Source organism: Toxorhynchites rutilus, chromosome 2, assembly GCF_029784135.1.
Source record: "Toxorhynchites rutilus septentrionalis strain SRP chromosome 2, ASM2978413v1, whole genome shotgun sequence".
Lineage (NCBI taxonomy): Eukaryota > Metazoa > Arthropoda > Insecta > Diptera > Culicidae > Toxorhynchites > Toxorhynchites rutilus.
The window spans coordinates 39,351,327-39,370,791 of record NC_073745.1 but is presented as its reverse complement, the minus strand read 5'-3'; the positions used below and the strand labels follow the sequence as shown (position 1 = coordinate 39,370,791).

At 37.1% G+C, this 19,465-nt stretch overlaps 1 protein-coding gene across 3 annotated transcripts in view; it reads right to left on the bottom strand.

Annotated features, from left to right (window-relative positions):
- Nucleotides 1-1,181: 1,181 nt before the first annotated feature.
- Nucleotides 1,182-19,465, bottom strand: part of LOC129770018 (uncharacterized) — a 198,772-nt gene continuing 180,488 nt past the window's right edge. The window contains exons 2-4 of one of the 3 annotated variants that reach the window (XR_008742014.1): nucleotides 17,309-17,434; nucleotides 2,159-2,703; nucleotides 1,182-2,099 (exon numbers count right to left, since the gene is read on the bottom strand). Coding sequence is in view for 2 of the 3 variants with exons in the window: in XM_055772595.1 (XP_055628570.1) it covers nucleotides 2,585-2,703; nucleotides 17,309-17,434 (245 nt within the window). In the remaining variant the exon portion in view is untranslated. Of the gene's footprint in view, nucleotides 2,704-17,308; nucleotides 17,435-19,465 lie in introns of all 3 variants that reach the window. The other 2 variants (XM_055772595.1, XM_055772596.1) reach the window with 2 other exon arrangements.

Genomic DNA, 19,465 nt, shown 5'->3' with positions numbered 1-19,465 from the left:
GCCCGCAACTATAAAAGTTATAGGAGCATACAAAATTATGATTATATTTGAAAAAATATTCATTTTTCGTGTCCACGTGGCCCTTGCCCCCTTTCCGTGGACAAGCGTGGACATTTTCATATCCCCTGTGAAAATTTACAGAAATGTGAAAAAATGACCCCGTGAAATCTTGAAAACGGAGTGGCGCAAGCGCCATTTCCACTGTGATTGAAGTGTATTGCTGTTCTCACATATAGCTCATAAAGATTAGAACTAAATAGTTCAAACTCATCAATTTAATTGTTGATTACAAGGATTCCCTAATATGTAGTGTCTTTTTTCTTCAGGCATCAAGGGACAAAGCTTCTTGACGATGTTTACTTTCCTGGCATGTTCAATTTCTCTTTCGGATAAATTGAAGCTGAGTGTTGATTGAAGGATAAATGTCGGATTTGGTGAACAGCTGCACTCTTCTAAATGCTCCAAACGAAACGAAACACATCTTGTAACAAAACTCAAAACATCCTCGCGTAAACTGAATCTGTTTTACTTCGGATAATTTCGGACGGCATTATGTTATTTAACACGGATGGTTTCAATTGCATTTTGAATTCGAAAAAATCGGTGCTGTCCATAATTATTACAATCGGGTTCTCAACTACGTTAACCTGCTCGACTCATGCTACAAAGTTGGGTAAGTATGTGAATTCTTCTCCCTGATGCTTCGCTCGACGGCAGCATGTTGGAGAAAATAATTGGAAACAGATTCTCACATACTTTGATGGATGAAGGAAGGAAGGTATTGAATTAGAGAGACTTTAAACTCTGAGAGTTCATTCGTCTCTTAGGTTTGATGGATGAACGCCAATCGGTTGTTGAAACAGCGATTTAAATTTGCTGTTTCCAAAACAAATTGGCGTTGGTGGTATAGCTTAAATAAAACTGCATTTTTTCAAAAATCAAGCCGATGGCAATGTTTTTCCATCAACAATACACATTTTGTACAGATTAGATTTTCGTAATGTACGCGTATGCTGATTATACATGCAATTTTACAAAAAGTCTCGTACTGAAAATTTTTACCTCTGGCGCTTGCGTCACTTTGCGAGATTGCGGCAGAACAGTAGCTTGTCGTCTTGGTTCCAGCTGAAAGATTGGAAAGAGGTTCTTTTTCAGTTCCTATGAATGCAAACTCCGCTCTATTCTCATTCAAGATTCAATCTTAAATATATCTCCAAATTTATTTTCCTCTAAATTTTAGCACTATTATTTACAGCAATCTACTACTAACTACTAATTACTGCCCACTTGCACATCGCCGACAGCACAATCAAATTTATCTACGCTTTCATTACCTCATAGTGACGCTCTAGGAAAACGAAGAGGAAGACTTACACGTGTAAAATAAATCTACCATTCAAAACTCTTAACCCGAATCAATCTGTTTCGGCCGCCGGTCCATCATGGGGTGGTCCCGTGGAGAGGCGGAAACCCGATTGATTCGAACTGTCAGTCAGTAGTATAGCTAAGCGTTTCAAATTCTTAGTCAGCGCAAAGATTTGCAAAATGTGTACATCGCATAATCGTACATTCGTGGTGCGCGTGTGTTTAAATTCATTCACAGAGAGAGTTTCATTTTGTTTCATTTTACATTTGAACGTGGTTTTGTTACTTCCGTTGAAGAGTATAATTGTTAGCGATGTTCTAAAATTATAAAAATAAACTTCGTTTAAAAATAAAGTATATCAGCGATTGTTTTTTTTTTCTATTCGTCATGTCACGAACGAGTCGTTTGGACGAATAAAGGAACGAGATGCGATTGTAGTGTTGGAGATTTCTATTCTGGTAGTGAATAATAGTTCTATGCTATCATATATTTCTCTACTAAGTGACAGTATCTGATTTTTTATTGTCAAATGTAACTAATGCTCGAATGCTTCTGAGATTCTATCGACATTAATTTGCATCAAAAGTTTTACGTTTATAAATTTGTAGTTTCTCTTTCGATGTATAACTTATTGCCTCGTGGTAGGTCTCATTAATAGTATCGGCTACGTTAGTGGTTATGAACACTGCTGTCTTCAATTATTGTGCGGAGAGATCACATTTTCTCGAGTACTCTATAAGAAAGCGAACAAAATTAGGATTCTTTCTGCACTAGTAATTACGTTATACTTACTAAAATCTAATGAAGTGAAAGAAGTTCTACTCTACTGGAGATGGATTTCCTTTGAGCAGGAAACTTATATTGCTGTTTGTTGCGTCTGATGAATATGAAACTTATTTCTCTCTTAATTATCCTATTTAGTACGAAACGGAATCTCTTTCCTTCTCTTCAATCTTATCGCCTAAAATCACTTGTTTCGTCTGTCTCTTGCAGCTGGTAATATTCACTAAATCCAAGCTTGCGTCGGCTTCGGTTCCTCAAAATACTTTCCCACTTTCCGACACGATACACGATCACACCTAGGCACACTCATTTCCGGTATCCGGCTGAACTCACGGACTACTTCCTACAGCCTGTCTCCGTGCGGTTTTTCGTGTTTTGTCGAAACTTCGTTGTTTGGAAATCACTATTGTCGTCCGTATTTCAACTGCACCTATCTCAGTACATCATTCCGGGATGGACTCCACCGCCCCGCTGGAAGTACACGTTCGGATTGCTGCTCATCGTTTGCTCCAGTGTGGTGTAGAGATTGGCCTCGTCCGGACGCATGAATAAACCTGTGGAAGGGGAAAGGACAATCGGTTATTCACGGTGAGAGCATTGCTGTGGCAGGAATTAATGTTTCAGCACGATAGTAAGCCCACGGAACTGAGAGTTAGTGTGATCGCATAGTTCACTGTATACGGTATCAATGAGGTTAAAATTGTTGGTTATTATTTCATTAAACCCTAGTTGAGAAGCATCGACAAAACATAACATCGTCATCAAAACACCGCAATCAAAGCCTTCTATCTATTGCGTCACGAATGCTCGCATAAACAGCATAAATTACATCATGAAACCGGAAGAGTGTAACATAAATTGTCGGTGGTAAACGGCAGGCGAGTAATAGCGATTATCAGTCAAGCAGTCAAGTAAGTATGTACGTATTGTATATATCTTCGAGCTGTTTTTATTCGTTTCGTAAGACACAAAACAGATAATTTAACGTTGTCAACTGCTTTATTGTTATTTGTTGTTAACACTTTTGCATGATATAATGATGAAAAGTTATGCTCGAGGAAAGACACTTACTCCATGTTCTCATCTCGTAGGAAACACTACGTTCAACATTTCAATCACGAAGAGAGAAAGTAAAGCATGTCTTCATGCTATCAGACTACTAATGCAAATATGATTAACCCATTAACGACCAAGCTGTACAAAATATTTTTTTGGTGAAAGCCATTGGTGTAATTTCGATTATTGACGCCAAAGGAACTCCAATGTTCAAGAATTATTTTTTTCTCATCTTCCATTTTCCGGGAAATGACTGTTCGAAAAATCGAACATTGGTCGAAACCCGCACTTTTTTTTTGCATTTCAATTAGCAAGCATACGGTATTCATGAATGCATCTATTTTGGATTCCGGGAAGAACAAGAACAGGAGAATGGAGGTCTCTAAGTATAAACCCAAATTAATCCACCTAAGGTGAGATGTGGCATTTCTTATTTCATGTAATTTTAACTTATTACTGGCAGGCTTTTTTTTTTCAAACGAAAGTATATGCTGTTATTTTTATTGTTAACTGCGGAGAAATGTCAATGCTTAAAAATCTAACATTTTCCAAAACCTGCAAAGTACCAGAGTACTGCGAAAAAACAATGGCATAGAGGATTGGGAGGTTATTACTCGTTCTGGTGGAATAATATTCACACGAACAATCTCATCAGAATTCTCGTTACACGTACTGATTATTTCCTCCAGCTCCTCCATAAAACAAATTCTACGGGACGCTATCACCTAAAGTTATTACGGATGAAAAATCATACAGATTTTCAATAATATTTGCTAAATTAATCGATATTTGCTAACATTCACAATTGAATATGCAAGAATAAATGAAAAACCTTCCGTCTTCTAAAGTAAACATATCAATATGCGCTGCGGAGGTTAGATGTGTTGGTGTTGATTCAGCAGAAAAAAATGTTCGTTATGGCCAACGTTCGATTTTTCGAACACTCAATTTGCCCGGCTGTTATTTTCCTGTAGGAGGTTCAATCGAATAATTTTCGCTCTATATCACAATGTATGTCCTTTTATCGAAGCGATACTGTCGAAAAGTTCACATTTTTTGAATTTTATTGGTTTTTTTAATTGAAATTGAAAACACCTTCCAAGCATACTTGCTTTAAATCGAATTCATTATCCAATGAAGTTACTCAAAATTGAACGAAATCGATGTAAGTGGTAGCTAATAAATTAAGCTATCTTTTGGTGCAAAAACATTACCATATGGTTCCTTTCCCAAGACATGAAAAATTATCAAAGCTACTGTTCGATTTTTCGAACGCTTGGCCTAAAATGGGTTAACACATATTAGGCCAAGCGTTCGAAAAATCAGCAACTTTGATAATTTTTCATGTTTTTGGAAAGCAACCATGTGGTAATGTTTTTGCACCTGAAGATAGCTTAACTTTTTACCTACCACTTACCATCAATTTCATTCAATTTTTTAAAGAGTAAATGATTTTGGTTTGTCCGATTTAGAGTGTTTTCACGTAACTGGTAAATGCAAATTGATTTTTCTTAATGAGAATCACATATATAGTAATGTTTCGAAATCCGGACGCTTAAGCGCTTACAAATATAACTTCAACTACTAAAAAAAATTGACATATCATAGCATGAAAAAATAGCGTTCCTATAGAATTAGTAGGCCTTCATCTATGTTATGAATCACAGAATTCCACAAAATCATGTTGTATTTGTTCAAAATTTGAAATTTCTTTCATCGTGTCGTGATTTTAAATCCGGACACTTTTTAATCATGATTTGAAAACCGGACACTTGTTTTCTTTGCAATTCTTTGAGAAATTTTTTTTATTAAATTTTGTCTTGTCTTGGACTAAATGGAAACACGTTTGGTACTATTTTTTTTATTAATTCAATTATTTATTGTATTTGAACAAGATGACCACTACAAGATGGCTCCATATATATATATATTGGATATATATATATATATATATATATATATATATATATATATATATATATATATATATATATATATATATATATATATATACTAGCTAACCCGGCAAACTTCGTCCCGCCCAATCGCAGAACTATTCATTGATTGATCCTCTAATCTACCCTTTAAAATTACCTTTTACTGTAACATTCCTAGTACTTCTAGCAGAACTCGAATGTTAGTACTTCTAGCATTATAATATCAGATTATTTTCAGACACAATTCTCGTTCAAGATATTTCAACCACTTGCAAATAACATGTTTCTTCGTTACGTTATATGCTAAATTTGGTTTTATTTGCTTGATTAATTCTCGAGTAATGCAGAAATTTGTGTTTCATTTGTATGGCAGCCCCCCCTTAGAGAGGGGGGTGGAGTGTCTAACCACCATAGAATTATTCGTTGCACCCTGAAACCTCCATATGCCTAATTTGGTTTCATTTACTTGATTAATTCTCGAGTAATGCAGAAATTTGTGTTTTATTTGCATGGCAGCCCTCCCTTTGAGTGGGGGAAGGACTGTCTAACCATCATAGAAACATTTATTGCACCCTAAAACTTTCACATGCCAACTTTGGTTTCGTTTGATTGATTAATTTCCGAGTAATGCAAAAAATTGTGTTTCATTTGTATGGCAGCCCCCTCTAAGAGAGGGGGAAGGAGTATCTTATCACCATAGAAACATTTATTGCATCCTAAAACCTCCATCCGCTTGATTAATTCTCGAGTAATGCAGAAATTTGTGTTTCATTTGTATGACAGCCCCACACAGACAGACATCACTCCATTTATATATATATATATATATATATATATATATATATATATATATATATATATTAATTTAAATTTATATATATATATATATATATATATATATATATATATATATATATATATATATATATATATATATATATATTTTCAAAATCCTATCAATATGGGTATCAAATGAAAGGGCTTGATTAGTAGAATACAGTAATTTCTGAAAAATGTAAATCTAAGATGGCGTCCGCTACAAAATGGCGGATTACATATTCCCTCAGAACCCCATCAATATGGGTATCAAACGGAAGGGCTTGGCTAGTAGAACATAGTTATGGATGGAAAATGTTAATACGAGATGGCAGCCGCTACAAAATGGTGGATTAGATATTTTCTCAAACCTCATCAATATTGGTATCAAATGAAAGGGCTTGATTAATATAATACAACTAGCTGACCCAGCAAACGTTGTTCTGCCATATAAGGTATTTCTAGAGAATACATTATATGGCAGTAAAAATAACAAATATATATTTAAAGAGAGTTTGTATGTTATCGTTCAGATCTGTAAAATTGATCTAAATTATGATTTTCACAGCGAAATATACATATGCGTACCTCTTTTTTTTTCCTTTTTATTTTAGATAAAGATAAGTTAAGATAAATTTTTCGAATCAATTTTCTCGAATTTTTCCAATCATTTCAAATATTTTCCAAAGTACTCTATCATTCTAATTTGGGTGAAGATAAACTCACAAAATATATGGACGACGTAGATCTGATCAGCCGTTCTCCCGTGATGACGAGTTATGCGTACGTGGGAAAAACTCTCTTTTATATATAAAGATATGCATAGTCAATTTTTTCGAATTTTTCTAATCATCTCAAATATTTTCTAAAGTACTCTATCATTCTAATTTGGGTGAAGACAAACTCACAAAATATATGGACGACGTAGATCTGATCAGCCGTTCTCCCGTGATGAAACTCTCTTTTATATATAAAATGATTGATGAAAAATGTAAATCAAAGATGGCGGCCACTACAAAATAGCGGGTTACATATTCTCTCAGAACCCCATCAATATGGGTATCAAACGGAAGTGCTTGACTAAAAGAACACAGTTATTGATGAAAAATGTAAATCCAAGATGGCGGTCGCTACAAAATGGTGGATGCAAATGCAAATACAAAATTTTTAAGATTGTTGAACGGTTTTATTGTTGAGAAATATACTAATGATACATATAATGTACTAAGAACTAAAAAAATAAATAAGTAAAAAACACTTTTTAAGTTCAATGGTTTCATTGAGCTTGAGCTTGAGCTTGGGTAGACTGTACAATTCGTAGTTGCTCTCCGTGATTGACCTGAACCAACCAAAATGCACAAAGAACACACAGAATGACGCTTGGGACTAGCAAATCATTCTCGTTGTGCAATTTTCGGTGATTCGAGCTTTGAATGGTCAATAACGACGCCGGCCACGTCCTTACAGTTACCAGTGGAAGGGAAGGAATGTTAGTATGATATTCACCGCCCGAAGGCAAGAAGGGTCGTCTCTATAGCGTGGTTCCCTAGCGTTTATCATGGAAGGGATAGTTGTGGGAATGGTTAAGAAAAAATCAGGATTCACTGCGGTAAGTGATGTGATTCTTAAATTTTAAATTTGATTTTTATTTAATATAATATTTAAATTTTTAATTTTTTTTTAAAGTTTTTAAATTTTTAAATTTTAGAATTTTTAAATAATTTTAATTTTGAAATTTTTAGATTTTCAGATTTTAATTTTTGATTCTTAGATTTTTTAGAATTTTAATTATTTTTATTTTAGTTTTTTTTTGAATTTTTAGTATTTAGATTTCAACACGTTTTTTAAGTTCAATGGTTTCATTGTGATTAAACATAATAATAATACAAAAGATGTACTAAAAGCTAGAAATTAATAAGGCAAGTAGCAGTTAGTAGTTACTACACCCCTTTCTTCATTATTTTTACCCCACCCCATTAGAAAATTTATTTTTTTCATCAATAATTGTATTCTACTAATCAAGCCCTTTCATTTGATACCCATGTTGATAAGGTTTGAAAAAAAAATGTATATGGCGCCATTTTGTGCTGGCGGCCATTTTGGATTTGAATTTTTCATAAATAACTGTGTTCTACTAGTCGAGCCCTTTCGTTTGATACCCATATTGTTGGGGTTTAGAGAAAATATGAAATCCGCCGTTTTATAGCGGCCGCCATTTTGGATTTTCAAGATAATGAAATACGCAATTTTATAATGACTGCAGAGATAAAGATGTGTTCCAAAATTCAGATCAATCGGTCGACAGGAAGGGGGTTAAATTTCTATTATTGTGGGACAGTGCTACAGACAAAGTTACAAAGTTACCCACGTACATACAAACGGGTCATATAATCGACCCCGTGCTGTATACCGAACAGTTTTGCGGTTTCCCGTGTCGAAAATCTTTGCTCCACACTCCATACTCCATATTAAGTCTACTAGCATACCTTTATGCAACTCCTTCAATGAGAAATTTAATCGTCAACTTTTGACCGTCCGGATTTAAAAGCATTTTCTGAATGTGCTTTTTATTCCGGACATGGGTTTGTGAAATTCACATTGATTTTTGATTTTTTACATTTTTTTTTTGTTAACAGCTAGGTACTATGTTTGACACTAAACTAAATTGACACAATAGTAACTATCAGTCACATTAACTCAACATGCAAAAAACTGTCATGGTTTTGGCATAATATTGAATGTAATGAAAAATTTGAATGAAATTGAAATGCGTCCGGATTCAGAAGCATCACTGTAATCAAGACGAGTTTGGGTTTGTTGAAAAGTCTAAGCCTTAAGTCTCTAGTTGCTAATAATACCATTAGACGTTCAAATTATCCAAATTTTCATGTTTTTAAACGACTTTATTCAAGGAGAAATTAAGATCCTGGTTTGACCACCTCTGATCATGCTTTGTCCGAAAAATGATCATGGTTTGTCCGATTTTCCAAATCACTATTTTTGAATGAAGAAATTCTAATTTTCTCGTAGATGTTACATTTCTCATTGCTTGAGTGCACTGTCATATTGATCCATTGCCTTTTCTTGGTTATCTTAAAGATGAACATCAGTCAATAGACTTTATTTATAAACTTTATTTCTGCTACGCACGAAGGACAACATAAACTAACTGCAGCGCGCCAAGCGTCTACTATAGTAACAATGTGGACAAGCCAACATCAGCGCAATGGACAAACCATGATCAAAATTTAGGTCATCGAAATGCAGAATTTACATTATTTAGATGTATCAATTTGGTCCAAATGGTGTACAAGCATTATGTTTCCAATATTTGTAAGAGTTGTAATCCAGAAAAGGTCTGAATACGTACGAAATAATAATCTGGTGGATGATTAAAAGTTAGGTCAACTGAGGGTCGCTTTGACACCAATAGAAGGTGGACTTTATAAATCTTGCAAAAAATGTGAATCCGTGAAAATCTATGCATATAAAAATGGAGTGATGTCTGTCTGTCTTTCTGATTCTTATAGAAACTATTGAACCGATCGGCGTGGAAATTTGTACGTAAGAGATTTTTGGACCGGGGAAGGTTTTTATGATAGTTTGAGGCCCCCTCTCCTACTCTAAGAGGATTTGTGTTTCATTTGTATGGCAGCCCCCCCTTAGAGAGGGGGGTAGAGTGTCTAACTACCATAGAAACATTCATTGCACCCCAAACCTTCAATATGCCTAATTTGGTTTCATGTGCTTGATTAATTCTTGAGTAATATAGAAATTTGTGTTTCATTTGTATGACAGCCCCTCCATTAGAGAGGGGGGACGGATCTCGAACTATCATAAGAACCTTCCCCGACCCCAAAAACCCCTACATACCAATTTTCATGTCGATCGGTTCGGTAGTTTTTTCAGTCCATAAGAATCAGACAGACAGACAGACAGACAGAAATCCATTTTTATATATAAAAAAGAAGAAGAAGATGTGTAATATCTCGAATTTGCGTTCGTTCCGTCATGGGTAAAATTTTCTACAACTCTTTTCGAGGGCATATTTTAGAAGTAAATCCAAATCATTGAAATACGTTTCATTGTGTTGAATTATAAAGATAGAGGTATGCTGTTGATATCTAATTTTAGAATATCCTAAATTCCCACTCATCATTGCTGCTCTATTCATGACTATATTTATCGATAGCAATATTTTACAAAATTAGCCAAAATAAAAATGACAAAACTTCATCTGAAGATACATTCTGTAATTTGCTATATTCAACGGCGAAGTTTTCTACAAGCATTTACTTTTATAGCTTTTCGAAACCTTATGCCGGATGTATAATTGCTTTCAACATTCTCAATTTGTCATTTTAGAAACATTTTAGTACAAGTTTTGGTCGAACAACTGGGTGTGTAAGAATCAAATAAATAACAATTTGGGTACCGTTCTGAATCATATTTCGGACGCTTAAGGCATGTGATGCTGAAAACAGATCTAAGTTTGGTTGATATTTTCAATAAATTAGTTCAATATGCTTTGAAGGTTTCTACTTTGGTACCTATTTGATTGAAAACCTAAAAAAAACATCGAATGAAGTGTTTTTCAAATGAAGCGAATAAGAATCAAACTTCGGACACTAAATCTAATTTCGGGCAGATTGAATTCAAATTTCGGACACTTTATTTTGTTAGTTTTTGGACGAAAATTACATTTTTTTTTTTTTATAGTCATAGTTATGTTTATTTCATGTTTTTTTTCATACAATAATTATTTCAGCTTTTTTTAAAAATAAAAGCTTATTCATTTATGATTAAATAGAAGTTTAACGCATTCACATCAACGTTATTGTCAGCCTTATTCACGAAATTAACATAATTTATTGTTGTTTTTAGGAACATTTTCCGTCTATTGTGTTCAATATTTTTTAGTGTTGGACGCATCACTTCATCGAATGATGGTCTCTGCCAACCACCAAGTGCGGTAGATAACTTTCGTTGAATGAAGGTCCATTACACTTGATTATATTTTATAATCAACTACGAAACACTTACCAAACAATAACAGTAAACTTCGCGATGATGAGAACTGATGAAACACGGGAGAAATTTAAGTATTTATAAACGGGTAAATTCTATATGTTCACGCTAAGCAAATGTCAAACACAAACTATAATGAGTAGTGTTTTCAGATTTTTGCCGATTATGTTATAATTGAAATGTAGTTCTCATATGAAATGATAGTGAAACCAAGGCATTACTCCAAAGAAGCAATTGTGATATTAATTTTATAGTTATATCATCAGTGCATTGAGTGTCCGAGTGTCCGAAATATGATGTCCGAAATATGATTCAGAACGGTATTTGGTTGATATTTTTAATAAATTAGTTCAATATGCTTTTAAGCTTTCTACTTTGGTACCTATTCGATTGAAAACATAAAAAACAAGAAGTGGGTTATACCTGTGATATAACCGCAAGGTAGACGTAGGACTACAGTTTGCTCGGTAATCATTTATTTGTTTATTTGTTTATTTGTTTGTGTGTTTATTTGTTTATTTGTTTATTTGTTTATTTGTTTATTTGTTTATTTGTTTATTTGTTTATTTGTTTATTTGTTTATTTGTTTATTTGTTTATTTGTTTATTTGTTTATTTGTTTATTTGTTTATTTGTTTATTTGTTCATTTGTTTATTTGTTTATTTGTTTATTTGTTTATTTGTTTATTTGTTTATTTGTTTATTTGTTTATTTGTTCATTTGTTTATTTGTTTATTTGTTTATTTGTTTATTTGTTTATTTGTTTATTTGTTTATTTGTTTATTTGTTTATTTGTTTATTTGTTTATTTTATTTGGCAGACTTATCTCACTTCTTAACTAGGCGAACCTAGCCAGAATTTTCACCTGCCCCCGGGCTTCTGAATGCCAAAGGGGGACTAGGCTCTGCGGAATGCACGTATCTGCATGCTCGTGCTGTTTTAGTCCTGACCGAGGAATTGTCGGACAATCGCGCAGGTGCTAAGGATGACCGACTTTTGGATGCCGGCCAATTTCTTCTCGATGTTCAACACCTTTAGCGCTTCCAGAAGTGTCTTCGGGATAATTCCAGTTCCAGAGAGAACGACTGGAACAATTCTTGGGACCTCCCTTAGCCCCCACAGTTCCTTGAGCTCCACGGCCAATGGTCGGTACTTGCAGATTTTGCGACCGTGGGTCTCCTCCAGATTCTGGTTCAGTGGAATAGCGACATCGATGATGGTGACTTTGCGGTCGCTCTTGTCGTAAACCATTATATCTGGGCGGTTGTGGTGGATCGAGAGGTCGGTCAGAACAGTGCGATCCCAGTACAGCTTGAAACGGTCATTTTCCAGGACAGGTGCAGGCAGGTACCGGTAGTTTGGTACGTTGTCTTCCAGTAGAGCACATTGGAGCGCCAGTTGTCGATGAACAATACGGGCCACGTTGTTGTGGCGCTCGTGGCGATTTGTTTATTTGTTTATTTGTTTATTTGTTTATTTGTTTATTTGTTTATTTGTTTATTTGTTTATTTGTTTATTTGTTTATTTGTTTATTTGTTTATTTGTTTATTTGTTTATTTGTTTATTTGTTTATTTGTTTATTTGTTTATTTGTTTATTTGTTTATTTGTTTATTTGTTTAGTTAAAAGCTCATCTGACAATTTCGTCTGAATGAATAATTATAAATAGTTCTAAATAGTCGAAATAACACTAAAACATGGCATTGAGCACATCGGAATTCGCGATTCTGTTTTTGAAGCGTCGTGCTGGTTCTCCAAAATCAAAAAGGTGCTCTACTAAGGAAAATGTTCTTATCATCTCCGTAATTGGCTCATGTTGACCAAATGATGAACGATGCGGTAGCGGTTGCAACAAATACGAGGATCGTAGGACTCGGCTGGGGGCGCGAAAGTTCACTCTCTCGAGCAAATTAGGTGCATCAATTTCAGCAGAAATTAGTTTGGCAATGAAAGTGGCTTGTTGAATACGTCTACGTCGCTGAAGTGTATCCAGATTCAGTAATCGACATCTAGCAGTATATGGTGGCAGGTTCCGCGGATCACGCCAAGGCAGATGCCTGAGTGCTCTACGAATGAACCGTTTTTGAATTCGTTCAATCCTGATGCTCCACATGTGCTGATAAGGGTTCCATATTACAGATGCTGTTTCCGGAATTGGCCGAACAAGAGAGCAGTAGAGTGATTTCAGACAGTAAGGATCACTAAATTCTCTAGAAATTCTCGAGATGAACCCAAGCTGACGATTGGATCTAGTGATCAGCGCAAATGTTTTATTCGATAGAAACTCATGATCACACACTTAGTGAGGCTGATGGAGAGTTTATTCAAGCGACACCAACACACGAACTGGTCGAGCAAGCTCTGCAAACGACGGCAATCCTCAAGAGTTTTGATGGTGAGATAAATTTTCAAGTCGTCTGCATAGATCGACACATAGCCGGATGCTAGAATAAGTGACACATCATTATAGAAGATTGCGAACAGCAGTGGTCCTAGATTGCTGCCTTGCGGAACTCCCGAAGAAACAGCAAACGGAGATGAAGTGTAAGACTGGAGCTGGACACGGAGCGTTCTTCCAGAAAGGTATGACCTCAGCCAGTTTATGAATCCTTCAGAAGCACCAAGACGGGATAGTTTTCTCAGTAGTATGCGATGGTCAATTCGATCGAAAGCGGCTTTTATGTCGGTATAGATAGCATCGACTTGAGCACGTTCCTCTAGGCGGTTGACACAAAACGATGAAAACTCGAGAAGGTTGGTGCTAACCGAGCGTCCTGGCATAAAGCCATGTTGTATTGGTGAGATATAGCTCTTAACTTCGAAGAAGACAACATCGTTTACGATCAGCTCAAATAACTTAGATTCAGCAGATAAGCTGGTTATACCACGATAATTAGTCACGTTACACTTGTCTCCTTTCTCAAAGACGGGAAACATAAAGGAGTGCTTCCACACGTCAGGAAATATCCCATGATCCAACGAAGCTGTGTATATACGGGAGAGTGGAAGAGCCAAGGATGGAGCACAGCGGCAGAAAACTATCGCTGGAACGCCATCAGGACCAGGTACTGTTGAACGTTTCAACTTTTTTACGTCCTTCACAACCATCTGTAGGGTAATAACGAATGGCCGCAAGTCTATTAAATTCTCCGGAACGTTAGCTGCAGCACTCTCGGCTTCCGACGGGGTGGCTGCATCAACTACAAAGACTGAAGCAAAGTGTTTTGAAAACAAAATTACATGTTTCAGGAACAGAGGACGACTCCCGATCTCCCAAGAATACCTTAGACGGAATATATGCAGTTTTCCGCTTGGAATTGACAAAATTCCAGAAACTTTTTGGATTTCTACTCAAGTACGTACGTACGATTTGTAGAGAGTTGCGTTAAGGCTGCGGTATGCATTGCTAGCGAATCGGAAGGTTTGTTTTGCTTCAAGAGTTCGTCGACGACGCAATTTGCGTTGGCATGAATTTTTGGCACGACGTAGGACACGAAGGAGTGGAGTGCTCCAAGCTGGATACAACGGAGGTTTCTTTCGAGGAGTATTCGTTACGAGCCAGTTGCAGACAATTTCGCAAAACCGCGCCGCCATGTCATTCACGTCCTGACCAAGGACACTCCAATTGTAGCTACCCAGAAACTCATTGAATGCAGCGAAATCAATTTTAGAATAATTCAGCGATTGTCAGCTTCGTTTCGATCCTCAGCAGCCGACATTGCTCCACCTGTAGTCGATAACGATAGTACTAACGGAGGATGGTGGAGATCTACGCATTCGCTGATGGCTATATTAACGTCGGAAGCGCAGAAAACTAGATCCAATGTGCGGTCACGAAAATTCCGAATGAAGTTGCACTCCTGAAGACCGAGAAAGGTGACTCCATCCAATAGAGCAGCACTCGCCGTCGAGGTCGAAGAGGGAATTGCATCTGAATCAATTCATAATTAATGAATTAATGAATATTTTGAAAGATTGCTGAAAGTTTTTTTTTTGTGTGTGGGTGGATGAGTATAAGTATGGAATTGTTATTAACATAAAATTCAACTCTTTCGAACTTGTTGGTGGTCTCGAAACGAACCGATGAAATTTGAGTAGCCTTGTAAAAGCAACTAAAGATGTTTGATACGCGATTCATTTTTGATTTCGTGAAAACAACACTAGATTTTTCATGATCACTCCATGCGCAGAACAGAAATACAGGGCGCCATTTCATGCTGACAACGAAATAAAATCTATACCTATACCTTGCATAAAATTTATTTCGTTTTTATCGTGATGTGGCAATCGCAATGCGGAAATGGGTGCGAATATTCCTTCGCTCGGACGCATTCACACGCAAACAATTTTTCACGACTGTTCCATGCAAAAGCAGAACAGAAACTGATGCGAGTAAAAGTATTCACGCCTTGCATGTGTCCGCTATGGTTTCCCAAACACCAATGCAAGCGAGAGAAAGAAATCACAACTTGCATGTATTCGCTATGACGGTTTCTCCAGGTGCCTAGATTTTGCGTCCGTGTTCGGGAACACATTGCGATCACCAATCATCATCAATGAGCTAGATTGTTATGACTTCAATAGCTCGCTTTCAAAGCAATTTTTAAGCTATTGAAACGATTTTTTGGACCAATAAGTGACAAACATATGACTCGTTGACATTTTATCTTTCGGATGAAGTGGTTATTATACCACTTCATTCAGCTGGTAGAGAGGAATTAACGTTCAAAACCTTGCAGTCCAGCGTCACTCTCTCGCTTTCGAAACTCTGAACTTACACCCCGGTACAGAAATGAAAGACGTAGTCCTACGTCAAAAATCATCGAATAAAATGCTTTTCAAATGAAAAGAATAAGAATCAAATTTCGGACACTAAATCAAATTTCGGACAGATAGAATTCAAATTTCGGATGAGTAATTGTAAATTCTACGTGCTCACGAAGGAAACGTCAAACACAAACGATAGTGAGTAGTGTTGTAAGATATCTGCCGATTATGTTATAATTTAAATGTAGTTCTCATGTGAAGTGATAGTGAAACCAACGGATTACTCTACAGAAGCAATTGTGATATTAATTTGATAGTTATATCATCACTGCATTAAGCATTTCAAGATATTAGAACAAAGTGTCCGAAATATGATTCAGCACGGTATAACAAAAATTAAACAGAAACTTACACGAAAAATCGATATACTCAATGTTATGCAGATACACTATCCTAGACCCGCAGGCGGGCGCCTAGGAATACTTACGCGGGCGACCGGTAAACCGCGGACTACCGTTTGGCCATCCCTGATATAGAGGAACTTTATTGCCTTGTTGTCGAAAAATATCCTTCGACACCGCGTGTTGAAACATACGATTGAATAGAGCTGCACAGGTGATGAGATGGGTATTATCCCTGTTGACTTCCAAGATTGCCCATGCAGAAGCATCAGGAATTCGTGTCGTCCAGAAGCTGAAAGTTTGCGTTCCTATAATCACATCACTACTGCAGTGAATCCTGATTTGAACCCTTCCTCACTAATAACGTCTAATAACAATAGCAGGGGAACGACGTTATAGAGCCCATTGCTACCATACGCCGTTTAATCGTTATGATTGAAAAATTAAAATGTTAAAATTCAATTTCAATGTAATTATGTTGAAGAAATTCTGTTTATTCATTAAACTGACTTTCGGAATAATAAAATAAACTTAGTATCGTATATTTTGTGAATTGCACAACCAGGCGTAAGCGCACACGAGTCATCAACGGCTGGCCGGTCGGGGGACGTAATACTTGAGCCTTGCGGTCAGAAGTAGGGCGGACAAAACCCCCGCACCAAACGGCCGAAGACCATGCCAGAGCGAAAAAAAAGCTGATGCTGTTGTTGCTGCTACTGGTCCGAGATGATGGATCGGAGGAAGTAGCCGCCATCGAGATGATGGTGCTTTTTCACTCTCGTTCGAGATTTTGATTGAGGCGTTTGGGTTTGGGGTCTGTGGTAATAACAAGACCCGGTGGGAGAGTCAATGGGGTCAAGCATTCAAACATTTTTCTGAACGTGTAAATGAGCCGTAAAACACCGTGTCATTAGCGTGGGTGAGTGTCATGTTGCGTTCCACGCAGCCAGCCCCTTCGTTTCGTTTGGGGGTTTGGCCTTGAGGTTTTTTGTTGTGGTTTTTTTTTTGGTTGCTGCTGTTTGCATCCAAGTTGCGAATGAGGTTAGAATGAGCCGGTGATGGTTTGTTAGTAGCGGTTGTATTTGGGTCAATTTAGCGCGGTGTATAATGCGTTTATATGTGTGTATATGTTTTATGAATGATAGCGGATACATACCTGGATACCGTGCCTGTTGCGGCGCCAGTGAGGGATAGTAACAGAAGGGATGTGTCATGTGTGCTGGAAAGTAATGATACATGCGTGGCGTATAGCTCGGGGGTGCCGTAACCAGTGCAACACGATCTAGAAAAATGCAATGAAGAAAATTGTTTTTTTTTCTTTCTGACTATTCTCTGTTGGAGTATTTTATCCAATTTGGGAACGCTTGCATGTGGTTGGTTGTCTTTACAAGTGCTTCTGGTGCGTGGGTGTAGTGATTGTAATTAAAGATTGAATCATGTTTGACGAACTATTTGTGTGTTCCAACGAATGTGTCATGTGTCAACACAAACAAGAATGTAATTCTGGATCTTATTAGGAAGACGCTAAATACGAAGTAAAACAATATCACGCACTAAAGTTTCGAAGACAAAACAGCATTAAATAAAAACAAACTTGAAATACATTTGGAATCGTTACATAATGCTGCATGCTAAAGTTTAACAAATTGCAATAGATGGACTTCATCTCTCTTTTTCATTTCGTTTTCGCAGAATCTCCTATTTTATGCTTTGAAACAATCATTATTCATTGCGTAAACGGCGCATAAAAACATGTTACATTAACAAAAACGTAAAAAAAGTGCAATCAAACGCGTGCTTAACCTATTATATATGTATTTACAAGTGATTCCTCAACCTCGCCAACCGTAAAGGCCACCTCTTGATCTGGGTCCACAAACAGTCTAAAACACTCTTCAATTTATATTTTATTCCATCAAATAGACGGTAAAACAAAACATTCGCAACTTAACGAGCTCACCATTGACCAGCCTCGAATGTGGCACCATAATAGCTCTCAACTTCCGATTCCTGGGTCTACTGTGAACCTTGTCGTTTCGTACCATCGTTTAACTAGAGAACGCTATTTTCGCATGAAACAAAAGATTTTTATCGCCTGTTGAACAACCATTTTCTTTTCGCGAAGATCCCACATTAATTATTCACCGTCAAACTTCCAGAGTGAAGGTTCTGTGTGTGAGAACTTTTGACGTTTCCGATGTTCAACCGTGTACCGCCTGCCTGCCTACCCGTGAACGTACGAAAAAGTTCGACAACTCGATGGTAGATTAGAACAGGGCGGGAAGATGCTGATCGCACCCGAGAAGAGAGCCAGCAATAAATTATCCTCCATTGAAAGCTGGCGTTATCAGCAATTTCCTGGATGTGGCTCGACCCCCGCAGAACCTTTCGCTCGTTGGCCTCCCCACGCCATCGCTTCGAACACGCTCCCGTCCGGTCGCGACTGATTGGGTCACTTGAAGCCAGGGCTAGGCGAAAGAATGAATAATGTTCCCAGCATCATTATCCCCACATTTAGACGGACCCCGGTGTTGTCTTCCTCCCTGCGAACATCCTCTCTTCCTTCTGCAGCACATGTTCCTACTATTGAGACCCGATAACAACTATACCGGGAATCGGTGGCTGCGCGGGGTTTGTTCCAAACATTCCGGCCCGTTGTTGCCCGTCGTTGCGTTGGTACTTCCCGCAGTCAATCGAATCCCTCGTTAGGGTCCAGAGCAAACACAGGAAGACATTTTGCGCGCACGTCAGGAATTTCAGCAACGTATGAAAGCAAGAATCCCTTGTGCAGGATGGATCTTCCCGACGGGGAACTGGAGGTCGGCACCTCGAGGCCGAGAAAACCAAGTGCAAAGGGGCCGTGTTGATTACCCTGTCGCTGCATTATGTTAATGTGTGTGTGTGTGTGTGATTGCCGGTGGGATCGAAGGGGTTTTAAAAATAGAAAGCTGATGAATGTGCTTCTAGCGACGCAAAGCGTGATTGTGCATTTTGAAGACTCCTTCATACAGTGGTAACGAGCTATTGTGGCACTATAATAAGTGATGAATGACCGATGAATATTTTATACCGCGTTGGCATTGCTCCGAGTCATTGCAGAATTTGCCAGCTATCAGGATGTTGTAGGCAAGGACCAAACTTTGTACTGAGAGTTCATAATGAAATCCAATTGAAATTAGATTATTTTTGTTACGTTAATGGTCAAATTTTTACTCTAGCTTGTAAATATTTGGAATTGGAATCCATATTGATTTTAATTTACATATATCTTTCAATTTAGTAATTTACATATATCTTTCATTCCTTTCTCTCT